The 15,704-nt window shown below is 39.3% G+C and overlaps 1 protein-coding gene across 2 annotated transcripts in view; it reads left to right on the top strand.

Moving 5' to 3' along the window:
- MOSPD2 (motile sperm domain containing 2) overlaps nt 1-15,704 on the top strand; it is a 41,574-nt gene that overhangs the window by 781 nt on the left and 25,089 nt on the right. For both annotated transcript variants that reach the window (XM_090264990.1, XM_090264989.1), the window contains exons 3-4: nt 13,185-13,340; nt 15,565-15,651. In XM_090264990.1, coding sequence (XP_090121116.1) covers nt 13,185-13,340; nt 15,565-15,651 — 243 coding nt within the window. The remainder of the gene's footprint in view (nt 1-13,184; nt 13,341-15,564; nt 15,652-15,704) is intronic.

The raw sequence follows: 15,704 nt of genomic DNA, 5'->3' as shown, positions 1-15,704 counted from the left end.
GATACCCAGCGAGTAGGCCCTCCAGGGCTGGAACAAGTCTTCATCTTTTTATTTCACACTGTACCTAGCAAAGTACCTGAGAGTCCAGAATTGACTTATTGCTTGAACATTTCTGTGTCCAGATGTCACAGATACCTGAGTTGTCTGGTATTTAACTGATGATTTAATCATTGTAATGTTGTAAAACGTGCAGGATAATTCATTGTAAATATAAAATAAGTATTCTAATGCCAGTCCTGATACTTGATAGCTTAATTGTCTTCTCTCTTTCCATTGCTGTGAAATGCAAATAATTAGGTTAGGAGGATTAAATGAAAAAGCATGGGATTAGCATATAGTAGTCCCTCAATGAATAGTTTGATTAAATAGTCAATTTCGTTACTATGATAGAAGCTAAGCTTTCACACCTTGACTTTAGTGCTAAGTAGACATTCCCAGCAACTTTACGCTGCCCTAGATTATGTCAGTTGATGACCTAAAACAAATGAGGAAATCTGTTCCAAAATTAAAAAACTGGTCAGTAAATCTTTTCATCCCTCCTGTGAATTTTCTTCACTTCCTAAACTTTGCACCAGAGTTGCAAAACCGCTTGATTCCCTTTTAGTCCAGAGCTCTCATTGCTAATGATATAGCCGGTTCCAGTAAAGAAATAATTCTAAAATTTCTTCCTATAGACATGTGACTCTTACAGCTACATGGTTTATAGTATTTTAGGAAGTAGCCCAGACTTTCACCCCATGAACTCGTGTCTCCCCAGTAGTCATTTGCTTGCTTATGCCCAAGAGAGGAAGCAGAATATGGTCATTGAAATGTAGCAGTAGACAAGATCTCAAAGATCATCTTGCTCCAACCTTCTTTTTAAAACGAAGAAAGTCAGGTTAGAGAGATTAAGTGATTTTTCTCAAAATCTCTAGTGTGGTCCTGGCCGGGTGGTTCAGTTGGTTGGAGTGTTTGTTGTTCCATACACCAAAAGGTTGCAGGTTCAATCCCTGGTCAGGGTCAGGGCACACAACGTTGCGGTGCATATGGGAGGCAACCAATTGATGTTTCCCTCACATCAATATCGCTCTATCTCCCTCCCTCCCCCTCTCACCACTTCCTCTCTCTCTAAAATGAATAAAAATATCTTCGGGTGAGGATTAAAAAAATCTCTAGTGTTAGTGACTAGGCCAGGGCTGGTGCTCAGGTCTTCTGAATTTCACTGTAGTCATCTTTTGGCAACACCATCCTGTCAAATTAGATCATGTCACTCTGCAGCTTGAAACCCTTCAATACCTTCCTACATTGTTCAGAATAAAAATCCCAATCCTCTGTGGTGGCCTACAGTGCCACGCCACGCATGCCCAGGCTCTTGCCCACCCCTCCATCCTCCTCTGTTCCTGCTCTCCTTGCTTAGTTTAGATTTCACCACTGCCTGCAGTAGCAAATGTATTACACGTTGCAATCCAGTACCTGTGCACACACAAAACTGAAGCAAAAGTTTGTTAAAGAATACTTATTCTGGAAACCTATGACTCCCTGAGGCAGTGACCCACAAAATTGTCATCACAACCCACAAACATGACCCACCGTTGGGGAAACATGACCAGCCACGCTGCCTCTTTTTATGTTGTTCAAACAAACTTAAGTCCATTTCCATCCAGGGACCTTTCCACTTCTCTATACCTGGAAGGCTCTTGCCCAGGTAGTGTGCAAGGCTAGGTCTTTCTTTTCTTTTCCATCTTGGTTTCAATATATCTAAGAGGCCTTTGGTGATTATTAAATAACCTCCCTGTCTTGTTTATTTTGTCTCCTTGGCGGGTCTTAATTGTAACCTGTAATTATCTCATTCATTTGTTTACCTGCTTATTGTTCATTCCCTCCAGTACAGTGTGTATCGTCTGGGGCAACCTGTGGACATTGAGGGCAAGGTCAGACTCACCTCTGTATACCTAGCACATTTCTCAATACATACTCATTGAATGAATGAATATAGCAGTGCTTAAATATATACATAGGGAAATTAGTCAAAGTCAGTATTAAGAGCTGTCCTAACGATCTTCCCTTCCCGACCAAAATCTGGCAAAGAGCAGCCCTCACAGTATGTCTGATAAAGACAGTTATTTCCAGTCAAAGCCCCATATGGCATTAAATATGGGGTATTGTCCTCAAATGTACACACTTAGATATGTGTGCATGCACGTGGGTGGGTTATCTGCACAGCCTTTGTAAATATTAATTTAATTAATCTAAAGACTTGAGCCCTGGCTGATGTGGCTCAGTAAATTGAGTGCCAGCCTGCAAACCAAAGGGCCGTGGTTTGATTCCCGGTCAGAGCACATGCCTGGGTTGCAGGCCAGACCCCCAGTTGGGGGGTGTGGTTGGAGGTGCGCAGGAGGCAGTCAATTGATGTTTCTCCCTCTCTTTGCTCCCTCCCTTCCCCCTCTCTAAAAATAATTTTTTTTAAATTTAAAGACTTGCATGGAAAGGGAAGATAAAAACCTTTAAAGTCTTTCTTTCCTTAAAATTTCATTGTTTCCTGAAATACAGCATCAAGTCAAGGTAGCATAGGAAAGTCGTTTAAAGGGGGTTTTGATTTGCCTGGGTTCTCCCTTGAAGTTTACTTTTTAGAAATTTACTTAGCTGTTTAGAACATCCACTTTCATTCCCCCCACCCCCGGTCATTTCACCCTTTCTATTGTCATTTCAGAAGAGGCCTAATTAAGGCAGACTTAAGCAAACTGTTTTTCTGAAGAAAAATATTATGTGCAAATATATCACTTTAAGCACTGGCTGTACTCCAGAAGCTCTTTGGAGGTAGATTCTTGGGAATTCCAAAGACGTTTTTGTTTCCATAGAAATTAAGTTACCAATTATGGATATATTTGTAGCTGGCAAAAAGAATAACATACAAGTCCATTATTGTTTTATTCATTACTAATGATCCTTCTTTTTTTTTTTTGGTCATTGTTTCTGTGAGAAATTCCATGCTGAGTCTCAAATAAGCAACATTTCCGGTACTCTGTTCCTTCTTCTTGTGGCCAAAGCAAGAGACTAATCCCTGTGACAATAATTTACTCGGTTCCTCAAATACTCAGTATGTACTTCATTCTGGGAGACAGTGTGTCGATGTTAGAAAAAGAGCTGAACAAGGTCAGACCTCTTCTTGAGCTACTTAGACGCTAATGGGGTCGCTGAAACAGAGCTAACTAACTGTTCAAGACAAATTGTAGTAAGAGTGTTAACAATCATTTCTGTAAGTCAAACACAAGGGAAAAAAAATCCCATGTGGTGGGGGGTGGCTGAGTTAGCAGAGTTAGGGGGACTGTCACCGGAAAGGTGGTGTTTCTCATGGACTTTGGAAGATGGCGGCACTAGTCCCAGGCAGGTCCAGTAGTGCGAGCTAAGGGACTGACGTGGGAGGGGCTGGGGACATTCCATAAGCCCGAGAAAGTCCACTTTGAGGAGCTTGGGGAGGGGAAGCGCACGTGGCTAAGAGCAGTGGCAGCGGCAGAGCCTTGTGCTTTTAGTGAGTTCAGAGAGCTGTTCAGGGCCGGGTGGGCTTTTTTATTTTACGTTTGTTTTCTGACTTTACAAGCAGATGAATTCATTTACATGAATTTGGATACTACCCATAATGTCTGAGGAATCCCCCCCATAAACTTATCAGAATGGTAATTTTTGTTGCGCTTTTTATTAACCTGATTTATTTCCCCGTAATTATGAAGTAAGCAACATTTTACATTACCGTTAATGTTAAGTTCTATAAATAAAAAATGATTCTTTTATTCTTTATCTTAAATAGTCCCTTTTTGAACATTTAGATTACAGTTTTTTGTTAATACCATTTTTTGTACAGTAGTTCAGATTATTTACTTACCACTTGTGTCTAAAAGTAGAATTACTGGTTTTAACAGTGTATTTTTAAGACACTTCACTTTCCTCCCTAGAAGCTGCACCAAGATTAATTCCCACCAGCGGGTAAAACAGATAGTTTCACCATAGTCTTCCCCATGTTTCATTTCATCATTTAACTGATGGTTCTGTTTTAGTTTGCATTACATTTGATTGCTAGTGAGATTAAAATTCTTTTCATATGTTTACATCCATTTGTAGTTTAATTTTTTTTTTATTAGTATGGCTTTGTAATTGGTTTAGGGTTTTCTTGTTCATGGTCAATTTTCATTTTTATTTTCTTCATTTTTTTGAAATGAAAAGGAATTATCCATTCCTTTGTGGTTTCTTCCATTGCTGTTAAGTTAAATAATTTCCCCTCATCCAGTAACTTTTCTGTAGCCTTCTAATTTCTGTTTTGTCTGGGCTTATTATTCTTTAAATTTTGAAGTATGTGTACAAAATATGTAAAACGTGAATAAAATAAACACTCATATACTCACCATTCAGCCAAAGAAAAAAGATTTCCTATGTGCCCCCCAGGCAGATGCTTGTTCTACATTTGGTTTTACTCGTTCTCTTGTATTTCAGTAGCTTTACGACCTATACTGTATTCCTCACTAGTACTTTACTAAGTTTACTTCTTTTTAAACTTGGAAGTAAAAGCTGAATATATTTCTCCACGGCTTGCTTCTGTCACGCAAGTCACTCATCCTGTCTATTGTAACCATACTGTAATTCATTCCTTTTTATAGCTGTGTTGTAGTTCATGGAATGAATATCCAAGGGATGGATTCGGGGCTATTTCTAGGTTTTGCTCTCACGTACAATGCTGCTATAAACATTCGCAGGCTTCGCTGGTGCTTCCACTTGCCCTAAGGCACTGGTTCTCAAAGTTGGTCCAGGAACTGTAGTTCCCCGAGACCATTTCAAGGTGTCTGAGAGCTCAAAACTTTTCATGAGAACACGAGAACATGCTTTTCCTTTTTCATCCTCCTCCTCTCCCGAGCAGACAGTGGCGTTTTCCGGCAGTTACAGGGCATGTGATGATGTCATTGTTCCGGCAGCTGAGAGAATGAGTGCTTTTGTGTCCTCATGTAAAATGGATCTCAATTTTAACACCTAATACAGTAATGACCAACAAATATAACCCATATAAACAAAAAAGCTCTTTGGCATCCTCAGTTATTTTTTAAGACTGTAAAAGGGAGCCTCGGACCAAAAAGCCTGAGAATTGCTGCTGCAGAGCTTGTACCCAGCACTGAAATGGCTGGGTCATAGAATGAGTATGTACCAATTTTCGTTTTAACCAGCAGTATTTGAGTGTCCTTGTGTTCCACACCCTCAAATTTGGCATCCTTAGTTTGTTTTTCGGTTTTGTTTTTCTTTTTTGCCCATCTGATGGGGATGCTGGAATATCTCATTTTGGTTTCTTTGAGTACCAGTCAGATTGAGCATTCCTTCCTATGTCTATGGGCCATTTGGTTTCCACTTCTGTGAAAATCACTTCTTCAGGCTCTTGGCACATTGTTCATCCATACAAATTATAGAATCAGCTCGTCATGTTTCTGGGGGAAAAAAAACTTGTTGGGTTATTGAGTGGAATGGTGTTAATTCAGGAGGTCAGTTGTGAGAGACTTGACATCATGCTTGAGTCTTCCAGTCCAAGAACCTTTATAGTTTTCTCCATAAAGGTGAACCCATTTTGGTCAGTTTTATTCCTAGATAGTTCACATGGTTTTTAATTTTTCTATTTTTAAAAATATTTTATTTTTTAAGTGGTAAGAATTTATTTTCTAAATGACTGTTGCTGGTTTATAGAAAGTGCATTTGACTTTTTAAATTAATATTGAATTCAGAAACCTCAATTCGTATTAATCTTGATCATTTATCTCTAGATGAGTTTGGGATTTCTGCACAGACAATAATGTCACCTTGAAATAATGACAGGTTTCTTTCTAATGTTCCAATTCTTACATCTTTAAATGCTTTTACTTTACACCGGTTGGAACCTTTAGTATTGAGTAAAAGCAGTGATAAAAGCGTACTTGTTTTATTCCTGGTCTTAGAAAGAGAGCAACGAACTTGTCACCATGAAGGTCTCTGCAGAAATCCTCTATCAAAATAAAGATGTTTCCTTCTACTCCTGGTTTGCTAGTTTGGGTTTCTGTTTGCTGTTTAGTTTTGTTCCCACCTTCATCTATTGAACACATTAATTGCCTCTGATGAGATGTTCGCTCAGTGTTTTTCTTTTAATAATATGGTAAATTATATTAATTAGGCTTTTAAAATACATTATTGGATTAATTAACTAATGTTTTCTTTAGGAGTTTTGAATCTGTATTTACAAATTGGCCTGTAATTTTCCTTTCTATACTTTTGGGTGCATTTTTGACATCAAGATTATGTGGTTTTCATGAGATGGGAGGTAAAACATTAAAAAAAAAACTTGTATTGTTCAGAAGGAGAATAGAAATGTTAACTGTTGATTTTGTCAATTAAGTGTGAATATTTAAAATTAGGGTAATTAAATACTTAATTTCCAAGCCAGTGGAGGAACAAAGAGAGTAATGAGGAAAACATCATCCCTCCGGTAGGAAGCAGGAAAGGAGCAAACAGGCAGCCTAGTAACTAGAAAACGCAGTAAAACAGAAATAATCCAGCTTTATCGATAGTTACCACAAATATAAACAAATATATACTTGTTATCAGAGTAGATTTCTAAACTCTTAATTGCATGCTGTCTATAATAGACTCACCTAAATTAAATTAATGTAGAAGGGTTGAACAGAAAGAGATGCGAAAGATGTATAAAACAAATATTAACCAAAGTAATCCTGTGTAATCTGTACTTTCATTAGACAACATATTTAGGATGAAAAACAATACTTGTAAAAAGGGATACTACTAGTGATAAAAGGAACCCTAAAAAGGTATAACAATTAGGAACTAACATAAAAAGTACCTAAAATATAGCCTCAAAATACTTAAAACAAAAGCTCCCAGAATTATAAAGGAAACTCAGAAAATCCATAAACTTATTGAATGATTTTAACAAACCTCTTTCAGAAGTAGAAGCAAGTGAGAAATACTTAAGATTTTAGATTTTAACACCACAATGAACCAAGTTGATAATTTGTATGTGTATGAGTGTATAGACTCTTCCCCCCAACAAATAGAGAATATTCTTGAAAATATTTTGCTTTTGGAGCTTTTGCAGACATTCACTACATATTAAGTCATAAAGGAAGTCTCAGAAATTCCAAAACATCTAGATCATATAGACCATGTTCTCACACCATTAAGCAACTATATTAGAAGTCACAATAAACAGGTGTTTAAAAACAAATCAAGTGCTAGGAAACTGAAATGACACACTGCTAAATAGGCCGTAGCTTAACAACTTCCTAGCAGTGTGTGTAATTCTTTCTTCTGCTACATAACCTGTGGGCTAATGAGGATATCACAGTGGAAATTACAAAATACAGCTGAGCAACAACAAATTATCTTAACAGCATTCATTGGAAAACAAGGCCCAAATAAAAATTGGCTAAAGGTTCGATTTAAAGGGCTACGAAGTGAGCATAAGGTAATGCAGAGAAAGTAAAAGTTAGGAAATAAGAGCAGATATTCGTGGTATAGGAAAAAAGGATAGTAGGTATAATAATGGTAAGCTGGGTTGGTTGGTTGGTTTTCATGTGTCCCAGGCATGAAAAGCTCTGGCCTCACCAACACTGGCATCAAGCTAGGATGAACTGGGACTATATGTCTATAATTTGCCCAGGTCATCAGCTGGTTTTTTAAAAGGACTAGAAAAATAAACAAACCTAGGCTGACCGATTAAAAAGAAAGGGAGAAGGCAAAGACATGCAGAAGAACAAAAGAAAGATATAATTATATATACGTGTGACCGATTTTTAAAATCCTAAGAACAATACAATGACCAGCTTTTATCACATTAAGTTAATGAACTTAGATTAAATGTAGAACTTTCGGGAGAAAAGGAAAATCACCTAAAACTGTCTGTCTCGGAGAAGTAAAAAACAAATAGATCAGTGACTCTTAAATTCAGTCGGTAGTCACAGAGCTCCGCAGTCTGCCACCACGAAGTCCCACATAAGGTGCATGCAGTTTCGTTAATCCTTGGAATCAGAAAATGCAGCAGAGGAATTTATCACACGAACATAATGCTTCGCAATGGGACTTTTGAATATGTACAGCTCAACAACCAAAACTATAAGAAGATAAACACTCTTCACTCCCTGCTCTTTAGGTAACCATATTCGTTTATTTTTTCTACATTTGTTTAAGCCAGTGCAAACATAGTATACTCATTAACAAAATTAAATGAGGGGAAATATTTATTTAGATAGAAACCACACTGGCTGTAATTCACCTTTATGAAACGCAAACAAACAGAACTCAACAAACATGGAAAACTTTAACTCTTAAGTGTATCTTCTAAAAACATACAGTAAACGTCATATTTGTGAAACTTCAAAATAATTCCCATAAAGTCAGGAGAAGAGACATTGATCTCCACTATTATTTTATCATTGTACGGTATATAAAATGACCTAGTTACCAATATGGCAAGAAAAATGATAGGTATGAGGGTTGCCATTCTGTCATTATAGTCTCACGATGAGACGGCATAGTGAGAAGCTGAGAAAATTCCTTGGTGAGTGGAATAGGGAAACAAGACAGAGCTGAACACAGTGTCCAAGCACTTTACAGCCAGGTGCTGAAGGCCCCCAGTGCCTCGCAGGGGACAAAACTGGGAAAACAAGGACCTTGCTCCCAGGGTAACCTCTTCTCCAGTGACCTTTCCTCCCTGGAGATAACATCTAGGCATGAGTTGAATTTCAGCTCCAGGCCCAGAAAAGCAGCAAAACCAGGTTGGAGACACCAGAACCATTTGCAATGACTAAGGACCCCCTGTCACTGACCAATCAGAGGAGTCCGTGACCCCGAAAGGGGACACCTGAAGAATTGAATATTCTGCCGAGACCTCCCCTAAGATTCCCCCAAGAAGAGATAATAGCCTTAAGACAAAGGACGCAGCACACGTTTGTTTGCTGTCCCTCTGGGGAGCAGCCCGCACTATTTCCTTTCCCTTCTTCCCCCCACTTCTTTCTTCACAGACGGAGGCTCCTAAACGGAGGCAATGTACAGTGGCAGCTTGTCCCAGGCTAATCCTCTGAGCCTGTCCCCAAAGCCCCCTTTTCTCTGACTTCCCAGTGAGCTAAGGGCAGCCCCGCCTGGGGTCTCCTGTTGCTTCTTCGATGCGTAGCCCCTCCTTTGTTTCACTGTCTCCAGCTATAAGAAATGTACCCTCATAGTGACCTGCACTCATGTTGTGCGGTCCTTTCCTACACGAAGTCAGGAACCCACACACTACAGCAGGCCCAAGGCAGACTCGCCCAGGGCCAGGGCCCTGTCTGGTAACAATGACAGCAATACAAAAATCTCCAAACTGCATAATAATCTAATGCAAGAAATGTGCAACTGTTTCTTTGACGGAGAAAATTACAAACTGTTATTAAAGAACATTGAAAGAAAACCTGAATAGATCAACAGAGAGCTGTGTCATCTAAGATGTATCTTTTACATATCCAGCATGTGAATCCAGCTCTTGAAGGACAGGGGGTGAAGCAGAGAAACATCTCCCTTTCTCTACACTGAAGTCAGCAACGTCCCATTTGTGAACAGCCCTGGAGCTAAGAATGTTTTTTGTATTTTTCAAGGGTTGCTAAAAGCAACAACAGAAAAAGGAAGAATCAGCAACAGAGGCCATATGTGGCCTTTGAATACAGGATATTTACATATTTACCATCTGGCCCTTCGCAGAAAAAGTTTGCCTCCAAGTGTGACCCCTGTACCAACAAGTTTGTAACTTGTTACAAACGCAGGTTCTGGGATCCCAGTCATGGATTGACAATCTTAAATGTGGAGCCCAGTAATCCTTGTTTTAAAAAGCCCTCCTGGTGATTCTGATACTTGAATTTTGAGAATCCCTGCTATAGGGCCAGTGGCTCAGTCCCATCTTAAAAGATAACCGGCTTCTCAGGCTCCTTCTGAGATTCAGGGTAGGCGTGGCCAACTAACAGGATGCCCTTAAGGGAATATTTTGTTAATTAGGCACCTGATCACCCCCACTGTTGACCCATACACAGTCCAGCCAAAGAAGGAAAGAATTCTGAAGAAGAATTAGTCCTGCATTCTTAGCCCTAGGATTGGTCCTGGATAGTTAGCAGTCGGATACCAGGCAGTTCAGGTGATGGACGCCAGGTGGTCCAAAAGATGGGCACAGTGAGGTCTGGTGGTCTGGATACATGAGTCCCTCAAAGGGTAATCAGAGGGTTATCCAGGCATTGATACAGGACTGGAAAGTTCACATTTAAGTTCTGAGACTAGTTAAAATGAGAACAGAATAATTTACTCACGCCTCAACATACTGGGTTTCAGTAATTTAGCAGCTTGAGTATAGTGACTCCATTTTATTTCTTCGTTCTGTTCCTCAAAACTAATCTTTTCCTGTCTCTGTGCTTAAATCGTTGTAAAGTCAAGTCTTTCAAAATGATGTCCCGAGTAGGTATATAGGGGTGGAGTGTGTGCGCACAAGTGTGTGTTGATGTCTTCAGATAACTCGTGAGCATACATCTTTGGCTTCTTTCTGTAACATCTGGACTTACCAAAGGACTAGTGTTCTGAAAACTTCCTAGCACTTGAGGGTTCAGTTGTGGGGGCTGAGTTTGAAAGCAGCAGATTTTTCATGGTAAGCACAGGTATGACAATTGGCCTTGTGGTCCAAGGCCAAGTGTTCCTTACCTTGGATGTTCAGTTTACTTTCTGTTCTGTCTCTCCCCCACCTCCTCCCCTCCGCCCTCTTCTCTGTCCTTTTCTGCCCCTGTTCTCCTGCCTGGCTCCTTCCTCCCCTACAAGACTCCCTCCCTAATCTTCTCCTCTGTCTTTTCCTCCCTATTTTCATTTCTGTCTATGGGTAAATGTTTAATAGATATTTCATATGTAAGTACATGTTTATTAATAACAATAATTAATCATTTTATTGCAAACAGATTTCTAATTTCAGAGATCTCTATCCCTAAAAGCTCTCCAAGAGCAGTTGGCTTCAAATTTCTTACTAGCAGGACAGGACTTGTTTATGGTATCCTCCGCGGTAATAGCAGCAGTGGCAGTCATAAGAGTAACAATAATGTTTTATTCTTATTATGACTAGTATTTATAGAGATTTACCACTTGCCACATACTGTTCTAGGCTAAGTGGTTATCAGAGTTTAGCCGGAAGCCTTGGGGATGCCCAGTACTCTTAAGGAGCCTGTGAGCTCAAGACTGTTTTCACGATAATACTAAGCAACCCTTTGCCTTTTTTGGCACCTTGTCATTGTACTCGGGACACGGAAGCCATGGCGGGCAAAACTGCTGGCTCCTCAGCCCCGAAGGAAGGCTGGTGGTCATTTTAGTCTTCATTATCAGCATTCTCAGCTTTTGTAAAAAAGCCAATTTTTATTTTAGAAAGTCCCAGTGAAGAAGTAAATTTTATTAAATCTTGACCCTTGAGTATACATGTCTTTTAATGTTGTGTGACAAAAATTGAGACGTATGCATTAAATACTTCTACATGCTTGAATTGCCAGCTGAATTAGTCACTTTCACTTGAAAGAACAACTGGCAAGTGAGCTGTGGGTATTCAGACTGAGGTATTTGGCAGAAATTTTCTTGAAAATGAATGAAGTCAGCCTGTAATTTCAAGAAAAACACCACATTGGTCCAGTGCACAGGACTGTCCGGCAGCCAAACTAAACGGTGTTTCTTCAGGGGACAGGTGCTCTCAGGAGCCCCCTTGATGCTAAACAGCGTAAAGTCTTTTATATCCAACTCGTGTTTATACATTATAACTCAGGAGAAGTTGTGTTTTGAATACTGATGAATTTTCAAATAACAGAGCTATGAAACATTTTCCAAGGTTCACCCTACCCTACTACAGAGCTACTCATTGTTTAGATCAGAAAAATTGAGCCGAGATATTGAAAGCCATTTCCAAGGTAACACTCTACAAATGCATGATTTATGGCCTAATCTTCTATTTTATAGTGCTTTAAACTTCCAAGGACTTTCCTATATCCATTTTCATCTGATCCTCACACAACCCTATGAGTATAAAAAGCAGCTTAAAGATAAGAAAATTGAGACTCAAAAGAAGATAATTCTCTGAATGCACTTTGTATTTTCCTGCCCTTTAAGCTATTATCTCCAAGGGTCTGAAATAAGGCCGAGAAAATGAAGAGAGGATAGAATCTATGAAACTTGGCGACTAATAGGTGTAAAATGAAATGGAGATGAAGGAACTGGAGAATTTTCTGAAATTTCTTGCTTGGGCCCCTGGGAGGGTCCATTAACTGAGAAAACAAAAATTGAGAAGGAATAGATTTAGTCAACCAATGTTTCCTGATCCTCAGAATGGGTGGACAGCGCTTGTTACGGTCTCTGTGGGAAGGAGGGGGCCATGCATGCCCCTAGCTCTGATTCATTGGAAAAGCAGTAAGTGCCTTGAGAAAGGCTTATTAGTTCAAGTCCTGTAGCTGCTCACAGGTGGGAAGGAATGACTCCTGGGCTCTGGGAAAATTGCATGGAAGGGGAAGCGTTTGAAAGGAGTCGTGCAGAATGGTAGAATTTGTTCAGGGGTGGTAGTGAGGAGGCGAGGAAATTTCAGTTACAGAAAAAGAGTGAGGGCAGGATATGGAACGAGGAGTACCAGATATACAGGTTGGTAAGAACATAGCATTGGTATAATAAGATAATGAGAAATTATTATAGAAAACAATTATTCCAATAAATCATAGGAAATGTTAACTGCTGCATAATGGTCAGTTTTCCACTCCCTATTCAGTTAACTTTAAATGGCATTTGCCAAACATGTCTTTTTAAGTACAACCTAGTTTATTACATACAAAATTTAATTTTCCATTGACTGGGGTAAGGATTTCAATTCAGATAATTGATCTTCCCAGATGTTGGTTTATAGTTACAGAGAATGTCACGCGAAGTATTCTACTATGGTCTTATTTTTCAATCTTTGGTGGCTTATTTAAAGTAAAGTAAATCTGCCATCTTTGGATAACTTGAGTCTCTTCACACTTAGAAATTCATTAGTCCTTTAAGTTCCATTTTCATCTGAACTGCGTTCCTGCTTTGTCTTCCAGGTCTGTCTTCTCCTTTGACATTAGTGTTTGTCATTATCCACGGAAGAATTTATCTGACTTGGATTTTTATTGCTGTTTCTCCCCTAGAGAAGCCAGCTAAGTATGATCCCCGTGATATTGAAAGGCTACAACAAGACGACAACTGGGTGGAAAGTTACTTATTTTGGAGACACGATGCTGTGGATGAAACACTGAAGATGCTCGATGAGAGTTTTCAGTGGAGGAAAGAGTTGGCTGTCAACGGTAAGCTGCTCCATTTCCCTTGAACAGTGTACAATCTCCTGCACGAATGTTCCTGTTTTACTTCACTCTAATGTTGTATTTGCAGATATCCTTGACAGTCCTCACACACATCAGAATCTAATGTCTTCTGCAGACTCAATAACACTTTGAGAAGAGTGTCCTATGGCCAAGTCTAAGCTGGCTCATTCGAAAAGCAGTCAGATCACCAGGGAGCAGAATCACCCCGATTCTTCCCTCACAGTAGCCTCCTAATCTGGGCTTGTTTACTTTGGTACCATTCAACAACAGCAAGACAGCATCTTCACTCTCAAACCTAGAGATAAGGAGATACTATTGGCCTGTCTTTCTCTAAGTTGTTGACTTACCTCTTCCTCTATCCCCAGAGTCTCTTGTGTTAATTGGGGTTCCATATAGAATTAATGAACAGGGATCCCCCAAAAGCAAGTTTATCCCCAAGGATGCCTTTGGCAGCCTGCTTTGAACTGCTTAATTTCAAGGCTCACTTCAAGATTGACACTTTTCTCCACAAACAGGAGTTTTAAATCTTAGAGGGAGTTTTTATAATAGCCTTCAAGTATGTAAAGAACTCTTCTCTCTTCCTGAAAATTTAACAAGAAATTGGCATAACTACTGGTTTTGATGGGGTATTATACAAGGATTTCCTAACCTTGAGGATTATAAAACTATGGAGTGACGTGAGTCTGGAGACTTAATACAAAATAATCAACAGATAAATCCAGAGCAGACACTTCCCCCAGCCTTCGCACTTGTACAAGGAATCCATCAGAAGGGGGGTATTTAAGAAATAATTCTAGCCCTGGCTGGTGTGGCTCAGTGGATAGAGCGCTGGCCTACGACCCAAAGGGTCGCTGGTTCAATTCCCAGTTAGGACACATGCCTGGGTTGCGGGCCAGGTCCCCAGTTGATGGCACATGAGAGGCAACCACACATTGATGTTTCTCTCCCCCTCTCTTTACCTTTCTCTCTCTCTGAATAAAATCTTTTTAAAAAGAACTAATTTTATTGGAAATGTCAAAACGAGGTCATTTCCACAAACAGTGAAGTATTTATTAATCAAGCAAAGAAATTAAAAATCTGCTGTTTCTAAATCACTGTGAAGTACAAAATAAACTTTTAAACTTCATAATTTTTCTTATACAGAATTGCTTTTTTCCAGCAGCAAAGAGCAGATAGATGATAAAAGGGGGTGGAGAAAGATACAGCAGTCCCTCGCTATATCGTGGTTTACTTATCGAGGCCTCGCTGCATCGTGGGATTTTTAAAAATATTATATTTCATTATTTATTGTGGATTTTTCGCTCTATCGCGGGATTCTGTGGTACTGTATACGTATGTTGTTAAAGTTACTTAGGTTTAAGAGTGTAGAATATGCTTAAGCACATAAGTAGTGTTTATAAAAGGGTGGAAAAGATTAACAAGGGAGTGGGAAAGCTTAATAAGGGACTGGGAATGGTTTCTAAGTGTGTGGGAAGGGTTTATAAAGCCTTAAAATATATATATATACTAGAATAAATGTAAGGTTCCTACTTCGCGGATTTTCACCTATTGCGGGGGGTCTAAAACCTAATACCCGCGATAAGTGAGGGATCACTACACAAATCTTTGAAAGTTCTTGGGAAACTACCAGTGAATGTAACAAAGGCCTTGTCACTGGCTGCCTCGCTCCATTGGTTATCATCCTCAGTAGAGACTGAACAGGCGCTTTGTGTTCCTCCTACTGAAAGAGCTAGCATTTTTCTTGAAGTATTTTCCCACTTGCCCCAAGATTATAAAATGTATTAAACACTACTGGATATCAAACTTTGTAGAAATATATTATTTTGTGAAAGAAAGCACAGTGATTTTTTTTCATGAATTCTGAGGCTATAACGTGGATACTGACTGGTTGTTCTCATGAAATTATGCAGTAGTGAAAATATGTTTGCAGGTCTTTATGTGACACACATCCAGAACATGGAAGTGTATCTACATAAGTAACAACTGACATGTCAAAGGGCAATAGATGTTTTTCATTTCTTTCGTCTATGTCTTTGTTTAACTTCGTAAGAAACACCATTTTTGTTGCCAGACGTTCTATCCAGATGTTTGAGTAAGCTTTATCTTTTTTTATATCAGAACTATTATATACCTTTAGCCTTTACATTGTGAGTTTTTTCAAAGGCCTTGAAGTTACAATGACTCATCAAGGTTTATCACTTTCCAGATCTGACTGAATCCTCTATTCCCAGATGGTTACTGGAAATTGGAGGTATTTATCTCCATGGTTATGACAAAGAAGGCAACAAGCTGTGTAAGTATATGTAACTTAGGTACTACTGGCTTTTCATCGTTTTGAGATGTTCT

The sequence above is a fragment of the Furipterus horrens genome, unplaced genomic scaffold (genome assembly GCF_987537825.1).
Source record: "Furipterus horrens unplaced genomic scaffold, mFurHor1.1.pri manual_scaffold_17, whole genome shotgun sequence".
NCBI lineage: Eukaryota > Metazoa > Chordata > Mammalia > Chiroptera > Furipteridae > Furipterus > Furipterus horrens.
The sequence above is the reverse complement of the archived record's forward strand: the minus strand, read 5'-3'. Positions and strand labels throughout refer to the sequence as shown.